The sequence below is a fragment of the Oryzias latipes genome, chromosome 17 (assembly GCF_002234675.1).
Source record: "Oryzias latipes chromosome 17, ASM223467v1".
In the NCBI taxonomy this organism is placed as follows: domain Eukaryota; kingdom Metazoa; phylum Chordata; class Actinopteri; order Beloniformes; family Adrianichthyidae; genus Oryzias; species Oryzias latipes.
In genome coordinates, this window is record NC_019875.2 from 2693512 (window position 1) to 2711116 (window position 17605).

General features: G+C 44.1%; 2 protein-coding genes and 1 non-coding gene across 8 annotated transcripts in view; all 3 read left to right on the forward strand.

The window, feature by feature from the left end:
- Nucleotides 1-727: 727 nt before the first annotated feature.
- sdhc (succinate dehydrogenase complex subunit C) lies at nt 728-6530 on the forward strand. Its single transcript, XM_020710659.2, has 6 exons — nt 728-791; nt 3361-3420; nt 3552-3653; nt 4730-4791; nt 6041-6204; nt 6327-6530. Exons 1-6 carry the CDS (start codon nt 775-777, stop codon nt 6429-6431), a joined length of 510 nt encoding a protein of 169 aa, XP_020566318.1. The 5' UTR covers nt 728-774; the 3' UTR covers nt 6432-6530.
- A 1092-nt stretch (nt 6531-7622) lies between these two features.
- trnar-ucu lies at nt 7623-7696 on the forward strand. Its single transcript has one exon. It is a non-coding gene; the product is annotated as a tRNA-Arg (tRNA).
- Nucleotides 7697-9214: 1518 nt separating this feature from the next.
- The window catches only part of cadm3 (cell adhesion molecule 3), a 121326-nt gene continuing 112935 nt past the window's right edge, over nt 9215-17605 (forward strand). For 2 of the 6 annotated variants that reach the window (XM_023964905.1, XM_023964906.1), the window contains exons 1-2: nt 9215-9473; nt 10845-11002. In XM_023964905.1, coding sequence (XP_023820673.1) covers nt 10912-11002 — 91 coding nt within the window. In that variant the 5' untranslated portion in view covers nt 9215-9473; nt 10845-10911. The remainder of the gene's footprint in view (nt 9474-10844; nt 11003-17605) is intronic. The other 4 variants (XM_023964908.1, XM_023964909.1, XM_023964907.1 and 1 more) reach the window with 3 other exon arrangements.

Sequence of the window (17605 nt, forward strand, 5' to 3'; positions counted from 1 at the left end):
AATGAGTGATGTCATATTTGACGTTTGAAATAGAAAGTAGTAAACATGGTGTCCAAATTACGGTAAAATCCAGGACAACAAAATGGTCCTGTACTATGTAGACTCTTAGGGTTTAGGAGTAGTGAGGGAATTGGGACAACTTTGTGAAAGTGTAAGGTATGAAAAACTAAATTGTTGATTTGATTTAGATTTTGTTGACTCAGGTTGCATTTCAGCAAATTATTAAAAAAACAGAAAGAAAAGAAACATTATACACCTAAGAGCATTCTTTGTTTACAGTATTTTAAAAAAAATGCCTCAAACTTTTACACATTACTTCATACAATGGCTACTATTGCATTGCATTTTGCAATGGCTTTGTTTTTAGATAGATAGATAAACAAACAAACAAATAAGTAAATAAAATTTCTGGCATTCGAATTAAAATTGCACTAAAAATATTTTTGTGCAGCAATGCAAAAAAATATTCTATATATAAATATATATATATATATAGAGAGAGAGAGAGAGAGAGAGAGAGAGAGAGAGAGAGAGAGACTTTAAACAATTATTTTTATTTGAGTTTATTTTACATTGCTAAAGTAAGTACATTTATACGATCATTATCAGCTTTATCTCACCTTTTTTTTTTTTTAGCATGTTATGCGATTTGTTTCAGCCTTTCTCTGGAATTAGGACCTTCCCGTCGAAATGTAGTACTGAATATATCAATGGACCTCCTTTAGATAACTTCACAACATCCGCTACGTCACTTCCGCTCACTTTCTGTCAAACATGGCGCTGCTTCTAAGGTCAGTCCGTTTGTGCTATTAAACTGTTTGGACTTATCAAGACCTTTATGAGATGCATATGAAGTGAAAAGTTAACGGTTAGCATCGACATTAAACAGTGTCCACAGCTGAAAATAACCCGCTGAATTTTAAACTTATATTTCCGTCCAGGATCCTGAATGTTTAGCGACACACCGCTAGCCAGCAGCTGTTTGCTAACTAGCTAAAGCTACATGGGACAGGACCTTGGCATTAGCAAACATCGTTTATGACTACTTCAAAGGGCTGCGCTTGCTGCTTTTAGTTGTCTCGCCACTTTCGTATCATATTGTTTATTTGTTGTGTAACTGCTAGAAATAAAAATGTTCTGATGTTGATATCACCACAAAAATCTGTGTTTACGGTCAAAAATACGTATGTATTAATGCGCTTTATGTGAAATTGTAATTTTTTCCATATTTCAGTTGTGTGCCCACCTCGCTAGGATTCAAAAAGGCAATAAAAACAAATATATATTTCGACTACTTGTCATTGAATGTTGACATAACGTATGTGTTCGCGCTCGTGTGCGTAAAACAAGTATGATATGACTTAAAAAAATCTAATTTTAGATCTATTTTCATGACAGGATCAACAACTTTCCAAGACTTCCTTGTTCTGCTTCTTGTTTATATGAAACCAGGGGGGTATTCCAGGAAGCATGTTTAAACTACCCTGACTTTAACCCTGAACTCTGGCTGAAATCCGCCTGAACTTGCTTACTCTGGGTATTGTAGTAGGTTAAGGGATGTCATCTGGACTTGGTTTTAGAGTTAGAAGACGTTTCACCTCTTATCCAAGAGGCTTTGTCAATTCTTTGTTGACAAAGCCTCTTGGATAAGAGGTGAAACGTCTTCTAACTCTAAAACCAAGTCCAGATGACATCCCCTAAACCTACTACAATGGAACCAACATGGATCAATGAAAGTCTTCATAGACATACTCTGGGTATGTTGGTTCAAAAAGACCGGATATGAGTTGGCGTAATTACGCTCGACTTGGTAACCCTGGGTTAATGCACGTGCACAGCAGGTACATAAAGACATTCTCAATGGATTGCCGATTTACGGAGTCACCATGGAAACACGTGGAGAAAAAAAGAGAGCGCTATACATCAGTGAGACCGAGATTTAAATGACGCTGTATAAAGATCATACGCCCATCAAAAAAAACAATGCGGCTGCATCATCAGCAAAAGAAAGAGTTTCTGCTTCAGGAAAATAAAGTAAACGCACGAGTCTCTATCTCATTTCTATTTTCATTGTGACATATATATATAAAACTTATCCAACTTAAATGAATTACAGTAAATTGTAACACGTAATTTAAAATATTATTTTTACAACTCATAATGTCTTAAAATATTTTTCTGGCTTTACTAACATTACACCATGAAGCAGTAGTGGTGCTAAATAAACTCATCATTCTCTCCCTCCCTCTCACTCATGGTGCTGAAATAATTAAACATAACAGGACAAATTAACTCGGCAAAACACAGTAAAACAGCTAAACAAAAAAAAAATCCACACTTAAACCCAAATCCGTCCAGACAGGCAAAGGGAATGGTATCCCACAATCCTTTGCGGTGCCGATCTAACAGCAGCACCAAAGTTACACCTACTTAATTGAATTAATTTGAATGAAAGTAAAGTAACTGTCTGAAAACTACGTGTCATTTTTAAACTGACTTAACAAAAAGAAAAGATGTATCTTAACTGAAGCAAATAATTAAGTTAGATCAAAGTAAAAAAGTTTCTTTCCAACATCCATATGTGGTCTTATCACCCTCTCATGGTGGAAAAAGTATTATCTGAGCTTCTTCATCCACTAAATCATCTTCAAATGGACACGTCATCCTCCTTCACATCTCTGTAAATTAAGTAACCTTAAACTAAACCTGCTCCAGACCAAGTTATGTTCAGAGCATGAGTTGCTATGGCAACTTGACCTACCCTGAAACTTACCTCCATTTCTGGAACCGAAAGCTGAGGTTATCAACTTCCTTAGCCTCAAACTTATCGTGGGAGCTAGCATAACCTGCTTTCTGGAAAAACCCCCTGCAGTTTGTTGTCTTCAGGCACGTGAACATGTGTTAAGTAGTCGAGCTTTGCATTTTCATCTGCTCTCTGAGACCAGCTGGGAAAAAACCTTCTGTATTTGGTTGCATCAGCTTCATATAGAAATGCAGAAGTGAAATCAAGATGGTCAGATGGTAGAACGTTAAAAACCACTTCATTATTGTGGTTGCATTTATTTAATGTAGTTTTCTTTTTTTTTCCATTTAGTTATTTAAGGTTTGTAAGAATTTCTTTGCCAGAAACCCAAAATAAGTTTTTGTCACCCTAAAAGGCTTCACAGTTGTGTTTTTGGTGGATTGTATACAATTTCAAATATAAATGTATTTTCTGTTGTTAACCTCAAACCTTTTTCTCATGGATGCTTCAGCTGAATGATAGATGTTTGTTTGTAATTGCTTGCTTCCTACGGTTGTCTCAGCCCATTTTCCCAACATTATAGAAATGTTTTTTATTTGTATATTTTGTTTTTGTAGGTCAGTGGCCCGCCAAGGTGTCTGCCTCTCCAAACCCCAATCCGGCGTCCTCTACAGACAGTGAGTTCTTAGTCTGAGAATTCATTGAATGATACTAAAACTCATGATGACAGACAGTAGTGATAATCCTTTTCTCCCAGTTAAAATTGAACAAGCTGGTGTATTTTCCTGCTTCTTTTTTTCATTTTTAGTGCTGCTCCAATGGGAACCACAGCTAAGGAGGAGATGAACAAGTTTTGGGCTAAAAACTCCAGACTAAACCGACCCATGTCTCCCCATTTGGCGATCTACAAGTACGTACTTTTTGATGAGTCTGAACCACAACAGGTTGTAAAAATACAGGAAAACTCAGTGAGGGCCAGCCGTGTTGTGAAGGCAAGGCAGTCGACCTCGGAAGGGAAGATCGCAGGTTTAGTTCCTGCCTCGCCTGCCCATGTGTCGAAGTGTCCTTGGGCAAGACATCTAACCCCACATTGCTGCTGGTGGTTGTAGGTTGGCGCCGTCAGTGTGTGAATGTGTCGGTGGGTGAACGGGTCTGTGACTCTAAAGCACTTTTCGGAGCCTCCCTATGGAAGTGCACGCCATTTACCATTTATTAAACAAATGCTAGTCTTAGTTCTCATCACAGATTCACAGTACAACATGTTTCAAACTGAAAACTGGATTATTCAAGTTACATTTTGTTTTACTTAAAGTCTAGGAAACTACAGGCCAAGCCTCTTTCATTTGATAATTAGTGCAGAAATAGTGTCTGTTCTTTCAGGAACTTTAAAAGCTGCAGTCAGGAAAATTGATCCATCTGTGTGTCTTGTAATTGAAACAAACAAACAAACAAACAATTTTTGGCTCTTATTTTTAGTTTTTCATTTTGTTCTATTGTCATGTTGGTGTTTGAAGGCTTTGCAGCAAAAACACTAAGCATTGATTGTTTCTGCCCAGAATGCTGGGGTAATTTGAATCCGTCTCCTTCTGCTCCTTTTGATAAACTTTGCAGAAGAACGCTAACCTCATTTACTCTGCCTCCGCAAAGAGAAGTCCCATTCTCTACCACTTAGTTGGAAAGTCATTATCTGCCATTTTTGCATGCTTTGCACTTTGTTATCTGTTTGACAAGTTTATACTGCGTGTTACCTCATTTGTAGTAAAGAGTCAAACTCCTTCTCAGTTCATAAAACCATCTTTAAGGGCTTAGTGATTTCTCTTTTACACCTCGACCGTCTGCAGCATCAGCTGGAAAACTTTGTGTTCTGAAGTAATGTATGACACAAACTGTTGTTTAAAACGCCAATATGGTTGAGTTTATTGAACATGAATGACGATGATGCTCAAGAATTCTCTTGGAATGTTTTTTGGTGCCTCTTCTGCTCAGGTGGTCAGTTCCTATGCTGATGTCCATCACACACAGAGGGACAGGATTAGCCCTCAGTGGAGGTAACACACATTTCATTCTTTTCATTTCAATTCCATCATTTAAAATGCATCCCCCCCATATTTGAATCCTTTCTGGTTCTGTTCTGTCACCAAAGAGAGCCTTTTGTTCCGCTGCTGGCGCCTCTGATTGACCCTGAACGCCTCTTTTGGGCATTTTAATCCAACCCTATTGATTTCTACTAAGAGCTTTTACTGGAAACAAATAAAATTCAGTGAAATTCTGCCCTTGTCTGTGAAAACTAAATTTAGCGCCCCCATCAGCTTAGAGCCTTGTGTTGGGCGTAAATTGTTGAATTGATGTCACTTTGAGACGACCTAGGAGTGCTGCTGACGTTAATGGAAGCTGCAGTAAAGGCCTCACCTACATTTTCTTTGCATGTTAATGGCCTCATTAAAGGTCAGTGTCAGTTTGACCCACAGACATTAACAGTCGCTGACTGTTGCCGCGTTCTGTCATTATGTCATGTGTGTCAAAACCAACTTCCCACTGCAAACCCCAACAGCTCTTTGTTCATCCGCACATTTCTGTAAATAATCACAACTTCATTCAGTTTCCTCCCACATCATTAGGACACATTAACTATTTCTACTCTGTGGTCCCTCGTTTAAATTCAGGACTTAGATTCTAAGAATAACCTGCAAAGTAGAATTATAGATGTTTTAACCCCTTGATGCCTGAATTTGTTTCCAGCTATGAATAAAAAAATGCACTTTTGGTTTTTCTTTCAAGTAGATGCTAAATGAAGGGACTTTTGGAGCTGAAGTGGTTGGATGTTTCACTCTTTTCTCACACAGACATGAACATTTTCACACTTTTTTTTTCTTGTTTAAACTCTCAAAGTTCAAACCTTCATAGAAAAATAAGTCCAGTATCATAGAATGAAAACAAAGATCTGATCGCATGAAGATTATTTTAACTCTTGCAAACTTCACTGATTGACAAGGTCAGCAGCCAATCAGGATGCAGAACACAGTGCACTGTAAAATAAGGCATATAAAATTGTGCTAAAAAACTGAACCGCCAAATAGTGAGGGACCAATTTATATGTATTTATTTATTTACCTGATTAATTTACTCTTAAATAAAAAACAGTTTTTTCAGAACCTGGAAGGAAAAGGTTTTGGTGTTGTGTGACCGATTTCCCATTGAGCCCTGATAAGATAAAAGGCAGACTGGATTTGCATGTTTTCTTCCTTCTTTCCGAGTTTTCCCGCACTTGTGGAGTCAGCTCTCCTGTCTGTGTTCCAGGCATCTCAGCCTTTGCTGCGGCAGCGTTGGTCTTACCTGGAAACTACCCCTATTACCTGGATTTGATCCATTCATTGTCCGTTGGTCCTGTCCTCATTGGGCTGGCTAAGTTCGGCATCGCCTTTCCAGTATCCTACCACACCTATAACGGCATCCGTCACTTGGTGAGATCAATGATTAGATTGGAAAGAGTGTGTGCTTCTGAGCAGCGTTTCCTTGTTCTGTCATCTAAACAGTTGTATTTGCAAATGTTCCTCTTCCTGATGCCTCTGCTGCTCTGTTTCAGTGCTGGGATCTCGGCAAAGGCTTCAGACTTCCAGAGGTGAACCGCAGTGGCTACGTCGTGATCGGCCTGTCCGTCATCACCTCCATCGTCCTGGCTTTAATTTGAGCTGGGGGAGAAATGGAGGTGGACTATTGTAAATGTTCTGTTCTGGCCAAAGGCAGTGAATTATTAAATAAAGGAATATGTTGTGCTTTACATAAACAATGTCCGTCCCTTGATACTAATTATTGCTAAAAAATGTTGTTGGATCCTCACATGCTGGACAGTCCAAACGGCATTAGAATGAATGTCTATTACAGTTTTTTTTTAAACAGACATGTTTTGAATTTTATTTATTTATTCATGTAATTTGTCAAACGGGGCTTTGACACCAACCCATTAAACCCTCGTCCCCCCCATTAATATTCATTCAGTGGGAGTCCTAGGCAGTGTGCCTACAGTGCTGTTTATTCATATTTTACCTTGTCTGAGTTGAAATGCATTTTTAACGTCAGGAAATGGGTTGAAATGTGGAGAGGCAGCGCCGTGGCGAAAACTGTGTGTGAACTCGTTCTTCACCGGCAGCCTGCCTCAGGCTTTACCTCCCTCTGAGCCACACAGGAGCCTCACACTCCACCTGAAAAGCTTTTGTCCTGCAGTGAGAATAAATGCAGGGTCATGATGTTGTGTCAGATCCAATTCCACTTATGAAGCATACTAAAGCGAGCGCTTTCAGAGAGAACAAGGGCACAAACAGCTGCTTTAAGCAGCTTCAAAAGTCACCCAAGAACTTCCACTGACAGTGATGTGTGCGCTTAGTTAGGTGAGCTTCCACAAAACGGCTTTACTTATTCATCAGTGGAAGTCGGCCCATCAGCTGGAAGCTGTCTGTTTAAAAACTGTCAACAGGAACGGCGTCTTTTCCAACAAATGTCTCCAGAGCTCAACTGAAATTTTCCCATTGGAAGTTGCTGGAGTCTGCGGACATGTGAGTAAAACTGGAGCAGTTTGAATCCCTGAAAGCCAAGAGCCTCCGTGAACCGCCTCCCATCTTAAGGTTTCCTCCATGACGTGAAATTTTAACGACACATCCTGTTTGGCACGAGCAGGGGTTGGAAGGCAGGGGGGGGGGGGGGTCTAAGAGAATGAAGAGAGTTACGTGAAAGCGCAGCGGCAGCACCCCCTACCGATGGGCGAGGGGATTTCTTTTTTAAATAATGGCTGCGGTCCTGATGCTGAGGGATGGAGAGAACCGAGGCTGCACAGGGCGGGGAGGGGCACTATAAAGCTGGTTTTGATGCAGAAATAAGTGGTTCAGTCTCTGTGGCGCAATGGAATAGCGCGCTGGACTTCTAATCCAGAGGCTCCGGGTTCGAGTCCCGGCAGAGATGTAGGCACATGGATGTATCATTTTTTAGAAAGAGCCACATTTAGGATGTTTTCTGTCAACAACCAAAGAGGGGAATATGAAAGACTGGAGCTCTCCAGATGACGAATCCATAAACACGCACACAGTGGCTGAACCCCCGGTGAATGTCTGAAATCCTCAATCCGGTTTAAAACTCAAAGGTCAACTCTTTTATATGCAGATTGGAAACAAAAGCCGCTGCGGCGGAGGCGGCGCAGTCCTGGCTTCCTGCCCCATCCGGTTCATGCGCGGGCTTACAACGCAAAGCTCTCAGGACAACAGCCAACAATGGCAAAGACAAGCGCGCTCGTTTCAGCACCTGGAGCTGTCCACTCAATGAAAGCAGAGCAGCTCAGCCTTTCCCGCCCCCATAACAAGACTTTAATGCTGCCAGATGTTGAGGTTCTGTTCTCCCTTTCGGTTTGGAAACAGACACAGAAAGGACTCAGTTAGGACGCAGAGACGAATCTAAAAGTATCACTGAAAAACAAACACGAGTTTGAAGATTTTATTGGAATCATTTCTTACAATGACTTCACTTTCTTAAAAGTACTTGTTTGTTTATAGAAAAATCCGCTTCTTTGTTGGAGCTTTCCCTCCTGAGGCTCCTATCTCGAATGTTCCTCCCATCATGCCACCCCCCCAGCATCGTTGCCGCCTCTGCCACTGATTGGACTCTCGTGCGGCTGCCTCCATCCATGTTTAACCCCATCATGGTTCCCCACACGCAGACCTAATCCACCAGCAAAACTAATCCATAATCCTCTCTGGCAAGTTGACTCCCCCCCATCCCTTCCTCCCACCCTTGGATTCTCATCAGGTCTGATGCAGGAAACGTCACAGCTTCACGGACTTCCCTCTGATTACACGCAAACGTGGCCATTCTTTATGAATGTGAGGATGGAGACATTTTTTGAAACTCGTCTTCGTCATTTTTGAAGAGATATAAAGCCTTGAAAACAAATCCCGGATCTCCCCAAGGCCAAAAACTCCAGAATAATCACCACATTGTGAATTATCAAGGCTGTGGGAGAAAGCAGCGGGCCTTTCTGCAAGAACTGGGAATAGCATGTTGATAAGAACCCCCCCCCCCCCCCCCACACACACACACACACACAGACACTCCACTGAGGACTGTGACAAAAGAGCAGCTGATGACCTGTTCGCTTTAGGAAATGATGCGCCTACAGGATCAAACCTAGCAGAAGGTCAGGTCACTTCAAATCCGAATCAAATGTAGATAAAAATGACCGAGAGGATCAAATCCTGCAGCCTCTGTCTGCAGGGATCATGTAACGCCACAACGCGCGCGCGCGCGATAAGACCAGTGTGGAGCATCACAGGACTATCATATGCTGATATTTCTATCTGCCTCATCTCCTTGGTGTTGCTCTCAGGCAGTAGGCCCCTGCTCTGGCCCTGTTATCCCGGTGGTACGGGCCAAATCGTATTATAATCCCCTCCCTCCCTCCCTTGCTCCCTCCTCTTCCTCGTCCCCCTCCCTTCCCTGTCCTCTTTCAGACCGTCTGTTTTTGCTGCAGTGAACGGTGGCTGTGGGAGACGCGCACACACCAAACAGAGAGTAAAGAGCCCAGGAAAAACAGGAGTCGCGAGTGGGAGCGTGGAGATAACAGGGGGAAAGTCGATGAAAGCGGACCGATAGAAGTCTCGGGACGAGCGACAATAGCGCACCAACGGAGGGACCTTACCGGAGACCAGGGCGGACAAAAACACCGATTCCCGGAGGCGGAATCTGACGGGTGTGTGTTAGTCTCAGTGCTTTACATCACATTTCGTGCAAACGCAAGGTTGGGGTGGTGGTGGTGGGGGGGTTGCCGTGGCCCATGGGCCAGACAGTGGACACCTGTCAGTGCTGACGCTTTTCCGTCTCCAGGAATGTGTGCGCGCGCGCTTACCAAATGTGTGCGCGTAATCCGTTATGCGTGCGCAGGGTGCAAGCGGAATAATCCCTGCGTGCCTTCATAATTTACCCCCACTGTGCAGGTTTTTTATGTTAAAGCCGCCTTTTGCTGTGCGATCCCTCCCGCCAAACCAGTTCTTCTGGCTCGAAATGATGACGAGAACATGTTTGGAGATAAAACAGCAGAGCAACTCGCAGACTGACTCGCAGAGCGCGCAGCTGCCAACCTTCAGCGAAGTCTCTAAATCTCAGAGCTGCCAGCAGCAGCAGCAGCAGCAGCAGCAGCAGAAAGGCTGCATCATGTGTGAGAGCAGGCGCGCTCCGACCCGTCATTCTCAGTATGCTCCGTTACAGAGAGCAGCTTCCCGCCACTCTGCTGTTGTTCTGGTTTTTATGGTCTCTTGTTTTGTACAGCAGGAACTTGGCGCGTCATTTCCCACAAAGGCACTTGCCCGAGTTGCCATTTCCAACCAACTCAACAGGAAGCAACTATGAGCATGCCCCCCTCCCCACTCCCCTCATGTTCTCCACCCTTCACCCCCTTACCAACAACACCCCACGTCCCCGCCCTCTGCGCGCGCCCATCCCATTGGCAAGTTGCACCAGCAGCGGAGTCGGGGTTCCTCTCAGCGGTGAGCGCATCGCAGATGGACCGAGGGGTTCAGTTCTGCGCAGGCTCCTGCTATTTTTGGGGAGTGTGAGAGAGGAGGTGAGCGTGTGCGTGCGCGACAGACACAGCATCGGTGCCAGAGCCATCCAGGAACGTCCGGTGCTGCGCAGAGCGCACCGCGCGTATTCTCTGCGGGCGTCAGGTGCTTCAGCCTGTGTTCTGCTTCATCTCTGTTCTCCTTTCAGCACCAACTGCTCCAACGCCGCGCGGCGTTAGTTTTTAATTAGACTGAGTTAGTGAGAGCACCCCCCCCCCTCCTTTTTCTCCCGTGAATAAATTCAGTGTAATAAGAAAGCTCAGATCCTCTGCTGCTTCCTCCTGCTCCTCCTTCCATTACCAGCCTCCACCACCTCCTTTCTGTCATGACGCTTGACTCTCACCCCCCTCAACCACCTCAGACTGTTTCACCACCAACAGATCATGAATACCCATGGAGCATTGTGCCAAGCAGAGTTCATTCAGCAGTGACAGAGGGCGTGCTTATTGGTGGCTGGGCCTCCTCTTCTTGTTCTCCTTAGCTCTCCACTGTTTCTCCTGCAGGTGACCCCTCACAGCTCCTCAGCCCTCCTGAGCTTTCAGTGACGCAGGCGGATCCGTGTGCCCCACCATGGCCTTCCCATCAGCCCCTTCCACGCGATGGAGTGTCAGCTTATTGACAGTACTATTCACAGCTGCGGTTCACAGCAACATTGCTTATGGTGAGCACGTCTCTGCCTCCTCTTCTGTCTACCTCTCTGTCTCACCCCAGGCCCCCGACCCCCTTGGCCCTCCTCTTTCTGTCTCTGCCAGTGCCCCATCTCTTGACTTGAGACTTCATTTTTTCCCCCTGTTGTTGTTTCATGTATTATGAAAAAAGAAGCAGAGAAGCGTTAATAAGCACATGGGACACTCCTACCTCCCGGGACCCTCGGTGGAATTTCTGACGTTGTTTTTGAGGAATTTGTGTGACTGGCACGTGGACACGGGACTCAGCACACACACACACACACACACACACACACACACACACACGCACGCACGCACGCACGCACGCACGCACGCACGCACGCACGCACGCACACACGCACACACACACGCACACGCAAGTTTGTGGCTCAGGAGGACGTCTTTCCCTCCCCTGGGATGCAGATCATACATCAGGAAACACCCCTCCCCCTGACTTGAGTTTGTGTTAGGGATCAATGCTGTGATCATCTTGTTTTGTCTCCAAACTGTTACTAAGCATAATCCCACACATGCAGAGTCACAAACACAACACTTGGATGAAACTGTAAGCGGTGCCAAAGCGAATTGTGTGAGAGGATTGGAAATGAGGAGCAATTTGTATTATCATCCCTGCTGTGTGCACCAAGTGAGCAGGAATCCAATGTCCAATGTGATTTCCCAATTACATAACACTCAAGTGATGGGCTGCCGGTAAAGCAACCTTTAAAGGACAAATTGTGTAAGAGACAATATGCCGTGTCATGATTGGCCCTCAATCCATGGAAAATTGATTAACCTAGGAAGAGTCCCGTTGCCATTTTCTCATTACAGTTGGAATGTAATTGCACTGAGTGTTTGGCAAAGAACTGAGAGACGATTTAGCAGGCAAGACACCTCCTAACAGGCGCTCCCTGATTTGCATTTTCAATATATACTCTCAGAGGTCCTTTTTGTTCGTTTGTGGACACCCGCATTATTAAACAAATCTGAATGCATCCTCAAATGCACAATGCAATCATATGCATGGACACACATGTGTGCCCACATGCGCAAGCCCACCCTATTACACTTTGAAATTGTCTCTCTGCTTTGCCTATGTTGGACCTTCTGTTGAATTGGGTTTGCTTAGGCTTTTGTGAATTTATGCATGAAATATGGGTCAGTCAATAGAATAAAAAACAACAAACAGAAACTGGGATAAGGCAAGCTTAACTCATGCAGATGGAAACAGGCGAGGCCTTAAGAGCTGGTAAAGATGAGGAATGGGCCAACGGGCGAAGGCGCTGACGATGAAATATTAAACTCTCGTCAGATGCTTGACTCGGATCTTGCAGCTCGTCACTGAAATCCAGGCAGCGGTTCGTTATTTGGGTCCGAAAATGATTTTGGCTCATTTTCAAAAGCATGTCACATTTGATTAAGGTGTGTTCAGGGGGAGGCCAGGCCATGCATGCCCAACTCTTGCTATGGTTTTACCTTGGCACTGTTTTACATTATCATGTCAGTCAGAAGGAGTAATTAAGTCTGGGATGTCTGACAGCATTTAAGAGATGAGAAAACACGTCAGAGTGAAACTGAGTGGGAAAGAGGGAGTGCTGACTTGACAGAGGTTCAGTGCCATGAGATGTGGGTTCTTTTGTCATGAGATTTCTTATCAAGCTGGAGTGGAAAACTGTTATTAAGCCACCTCCCACTTTTGCTGTCCATCCAAAACAGGTTCTGAATTCTACAAAGCGTTGAGTTTACGCAAGACGTACCAACGCCCAACTCATTTTCTTGTTGGTGGAGAAGGAACTAAGTTCTTCTATTGCAACACACACACAGACAATTTGCATGTATACATTTATTTACCTCGTGTTTGCAATGCAGCTCTTGGCATGTGTGAGTAATGTCCAAACACTGGTGTTGAACTTTCAGAGGGAAATGTTGCGTGAAAGCCGCAGTGCGCCGGCCCATCGCTCCCATCTGCTCCCATCTCTCTGATTAGTGTTGTGACACGGCAGTGAAGTCGTTAAGTGCAAGATGGAGTAGAGTGAGGTGGGTAGGCAGATAATGCCATCATAATGGAGAAGTCCACGCAAAGAGACTCTGGAAAAGGAGAACTCTACTTAGCATAAATATTTGAACAATATGAATCAGAACGAAAAAATGATTCCCAGCCAATCAATGTAGAAGGAGACGAAGCGGCCAATGAAAGGAAGGCCCATTACAGCTGGACTCTGAGTCCACAGTGTTTGTTTGCATCACTTAAGAGGGCTAAAGAGCGAACCATACTGCAGAGGTGAATGTTGGGGAAGTTTTACAAAACTCCAGATTCCAATCAACCAATTTGTTTGTCATGTAAGTCAGGTCGTGGAGGGGGCAGCATCAGTTTAGCTTTTCTGATACTAAGTGCCCATTTTTCAACGTGGCCCCCTCTGCAGCTGGATGTGCAGGCATGCCGTGCCAAAGGAAACTGCCTTCTTTAAGGGCACAGATCAGCCATGTAATTGGTCGGCTGTGCCCTGCTTCAGTAACGTTGACCCAGTTACCCGGGGGCTATTGTGGAGGGTCTGTCTACGGGGGAATTCATCTGACAGCAAGTTGTGTGCTGTGCTCTCCCATCAGCCACCTGGCCTTTGGCTCAGCGGCTGCCCGCTCTCCGTTCCTAGTAGGTTGTTTGCATTTGTGGTAAGGAGCATGGCTAATAGTTTATTTACTCTGCAAGTTCTGCTATTCGGAACCATTAAAAGAATCCAGATGCTTCCAGCTGGGGCCAGTAATGATTAGGGATTAAAGACGGGGAGCTCTGTGGACCAGTTGTTAGTGTGTTAAGATTTACAGGCAGGAGGACTCTGCTGGATTGCCAGCAGTTCACTTGATCCTGCCACAAAAAGGGGTCTCTTCCCCCCAGGACCAACCCCTTCTTTCTGGCTCAAAGCCCACTTCCTGTGTGTGCTGCTGTTGTTTGTTGACTTCCTGTGTGCCAAGAAGTGGAAATGGTTGGCTAATATGCAGCAGAGCTAGCAGACAATAGCAGTTGGTGGTTTGGATGAGAGGCTTTTCCCTGTTAACAAGGCTGACTGATAAGCAGTGACTCATTAACAAGCTGAGGTACACAGAGCCTGGGGGAATTACCGCCTAGCCACTGTGACATTAATAAGAAGCCTAAGCTATTTTTCCATTTGGCTTCTAACTAGTGGTTTCCACTCTCACTGTTGGATAGTTAGCAGCTCCACAGCTCTTCCATGTGTGTCAGATACTGGTTACCTGGTTCGGCTCATCAGCGTTGTCCGAAAGGGCGTCTGCTGCTCCACGGAAAAAAGCTCATTATCCTTCTCCACATACTTTCAGAAAGATCTTGGAAGGAGCTGAATTAATTCTTCTCTTAATTAGCAGCATGTTTGCTTTTTCAAAGAAAAAGATGAAAAGCAACACTACTTTTGAAGGCAGATCCTAGATTTCAGTCATTGACAAGGACGATAATCAGTCACAGATCCAATTAAGCATTTAAAATCAGCTGAGAGCTTCAAGCACCTTGTCTTAACTCTGAGTCTTAAAACCTAATCCTTCCAATTTCCATTGTCTCATGCTTTCCCTCCTCTTCCACCCTCAGGAGTGTTCTGTCGTCCCGATCAGTTTTGTGATTACTGAATGGACCCTTATTGGCTTGCATTAGTTTGCAACAGATTCACATCTGGCAGAAAACCAATCATTTCTCCTGTGCATCACTCTGATTAATTAAGACTCTGTGGCTGATTGATTAAAGACCCAACAAAGCACCCGCCATGAGCACTAAGACCTTAGAGATGATTTATTTCACACATTACTCTCATTGCTGTGTCTTCATGCGAACCTCATAGATCTAGATGTGCTGAAAAACAATGCTTCTAGAGGGAGCAACAGGAAGAGGAACTCCAAGTTAAATGAGGCGCGTGTATAAATAATTCATTTCAGGCTAAATAAAGCAGAAATAAGGTGGTGTTCTGCTGCAGTGAAGTCTTCGAGGGTCCAGGAGCGCCCGAACATGACTCCATTTAAAGTCATCTCTCAGAGGAAGTTCATATCCACCCTGGCCTGCTCAAACACTGAGCGATTACATCACAGGAGATCAATCTTCTCTGCTACCGATGTAATAACAGCCACTCCCATTTAGAGACGGGAGAACAGAAGGACTTGAGAGGTTTGGACGTGCGTTTACTCGCTCCGCTTCTTGTCTGGTGTTCTTAGAGCCTAACAGCAGCTGGATGTGAAATAAAGCGTGACTTTTGCATTTAGTAACCCATGGAACATAACTTCACACGATCTCTATCGATTCAGGAACATTTCCCAAACATCGGCTTTGGAACCAATTCACCTTGTATTAACAACAGGAGCCCTCGCTCGAACGACCTCCACTCAGTTGTTTTTTTCCCCCTTTGATCGGGTTGCTCACCTCATCCCTCCGCCCCCCACCCCCCACCCCCACCTCATTTCACACGTTATCTGCTGAAATTCTCCGTGGGGTGTTTTAATTGATTGCTGTTGAGATGAAAATCACCGGTTCTGACATTGATGCATGGCTGCTCAGACCAAAGGCTTCCTGGTAAAAAGGATCTGTTTGTTGAAGGCTTTCTGTGTTTTTGGTGTGAGACTCCAGCTCGCAGAGTGCTAGAGGACATGAGTGCACGGCTGTAGAGTGCAGTATTTTGTATTGATTGAGTTTAAGTGCTGAGGGTTTCCCCCCCGAGCGAAGGAGCTCCACCAATGAAAGTTCAGAGGTTTCTCTTGTTTATTGCTTCTTTTTGATGATGCCATCACTTCGGTTCATGTAGAGGAGTGAGTCTGCGGGGACATCTTATCGCAGACACCGCAGCCATTAGAATTCACCTGTAGGCTGTCGGGGGAACTCTTTCCAGGCTGCTGACCCCCCCATCACACAAAGTCTTATGGAGCCTTGAACGCAGCCGTCACAAATGGAGCTAGTGAACACTTCTCCAGATTGCTACCAACGGTACTATTGACTTTTGTGGCCATTACAGCCATGAAAATAAATCCTAAAGAAGGATATGTCTGCATGTTCTAGCACTTTTGCCTAAAGTAGTTCTGGAAATATCGTCTTTAGTGTCAGCAAACTCCAGAAAGGCGCTGGTTTGTACCCCCTCCCCGGATACATAACTGTAAAAGTCTGCTGAGTGATAGTAATTTGTGAACAGACACTGACACTTAAGCTTCACCACCATTATGATGTCAGGGCGATTAAACTGAGCGATAGTTCCAGCTTTAAAGTTGAAAGGAAGCCATTTCAACGGCACATTACTGTACCGACGCAGAGTCGAGTATTGTCACTTAAAGGCTCAAGCTTTATTGTGTACCAAGATGAAGTTTCAGCTCTGAAGCAGTTGCTTCATTATTAAAGTTTTGGCACGGAAACACAGCAGCTCACTGAGATTCATTTTGAGTGTCGCTGCACTGCTGCGCTCCTTATGCCTCCAAATGACATGGCATCCCACTGCTCAAAGGCTTATAGTCCCAATAATCTGCTATTAAAATGCAGCCTGTATCATTTGAATGTCTTAACAATGTTAGGCATTTAGTGTGTGCATTTCCATCCTCATTAATGGCTGCGTTGTTACTCCATCAAATTCTTCACGCAGCCATTACAAAACAGGGGAGTCTGTTAGGGAGGAAGGCTTGTCAACATGAAGAACTATGACAGGTGTGGGACCATTAGACATGACAGCAGAGCCCGAATATACTTTTCACTGAAGTGGAAAAGGTCATCTTTTTAGGAGCCTTTGCTGGAAGGCGACAAAAGCGATGATGTGAGTGGTTCTGTGCCGTCGGTTGAAGCTAAGCGGGATGAGAATAGGTAACTAATGAGAGTGAATTGTGGTGTCTTTAGACAAGCTGGAGTGAGGCAGGACATGAGCAATGTGATGCACATTTACTGACAATACATTCACACAGATTATATTTTATTACCCGCTGTAGATGCCTCTGTGACTCTTACTTCCATGGAATTATTGAGCAGTTTGCGGGTTTCAAGTTTTCCTCCTCTGCTTTTGCTCGACTGATTGTGTTCTGGATAAGTACTCTGCGGCTCCAATAACTGCCTTTATTGTTGGAAAACCTTATTTGTTCTTGTGCTTACTTTCATTATAACCCACAGTACATATCGTGTCTCTCTCAGGAAAAAGCGCTGCAACCATTTCCTTTTTGTCTGTACCGAAGAAACATGTCCTAATCCACTGATGAGGAGGGGAAATGTTTGGGATTTGATCTGGGAAAATGAAGCATTTGTTTTTATCAGAGAAGAGTTTAAAGAGCACCTAGGCTTGCTTTACGCTAAAATACATACAAGAAAATCCTTAGACGCTTTGCAACAACAGCTTTAGTAAACAGATCAGGGCTCAGCTGCTCACAGAAATACTCGACAAGATTTGAGAAATTCCAAAAAGAAGGAACATTTTATTTTAAGACCAACTCCAGTGAAAACAGTATTTTTGGTGTTTTTAACATGTTCTTGAATCATTTTTCTCAAGATGGAGGACATACATAAAGAAAATTAAGATTATAACTTCATTTCTGAGTATTGTCTTTATCCGACTGGTTATTTTTTATTTTGTTTGAAATGG

Bases quoted from the DNA above. Each gene is read 5' to 3' on its own strand.
- sdhc (XM_020710659.2), top strand. The intron at 3,421-3,551 runs GTGAGTTCTTAG...TTTCATTTTTAG, and splicing joins TCCGGCGTCCTCTACAGACA to TGCTGCTCCAATGGGAACCA. The intron at 3,654-4,729 runs GTACGTACTTTT...TCTTCTGCTCAG, and splicing joins CCCCATTTGGCGATCTACAA to GTGGTCAGTTCCTATGCTGA.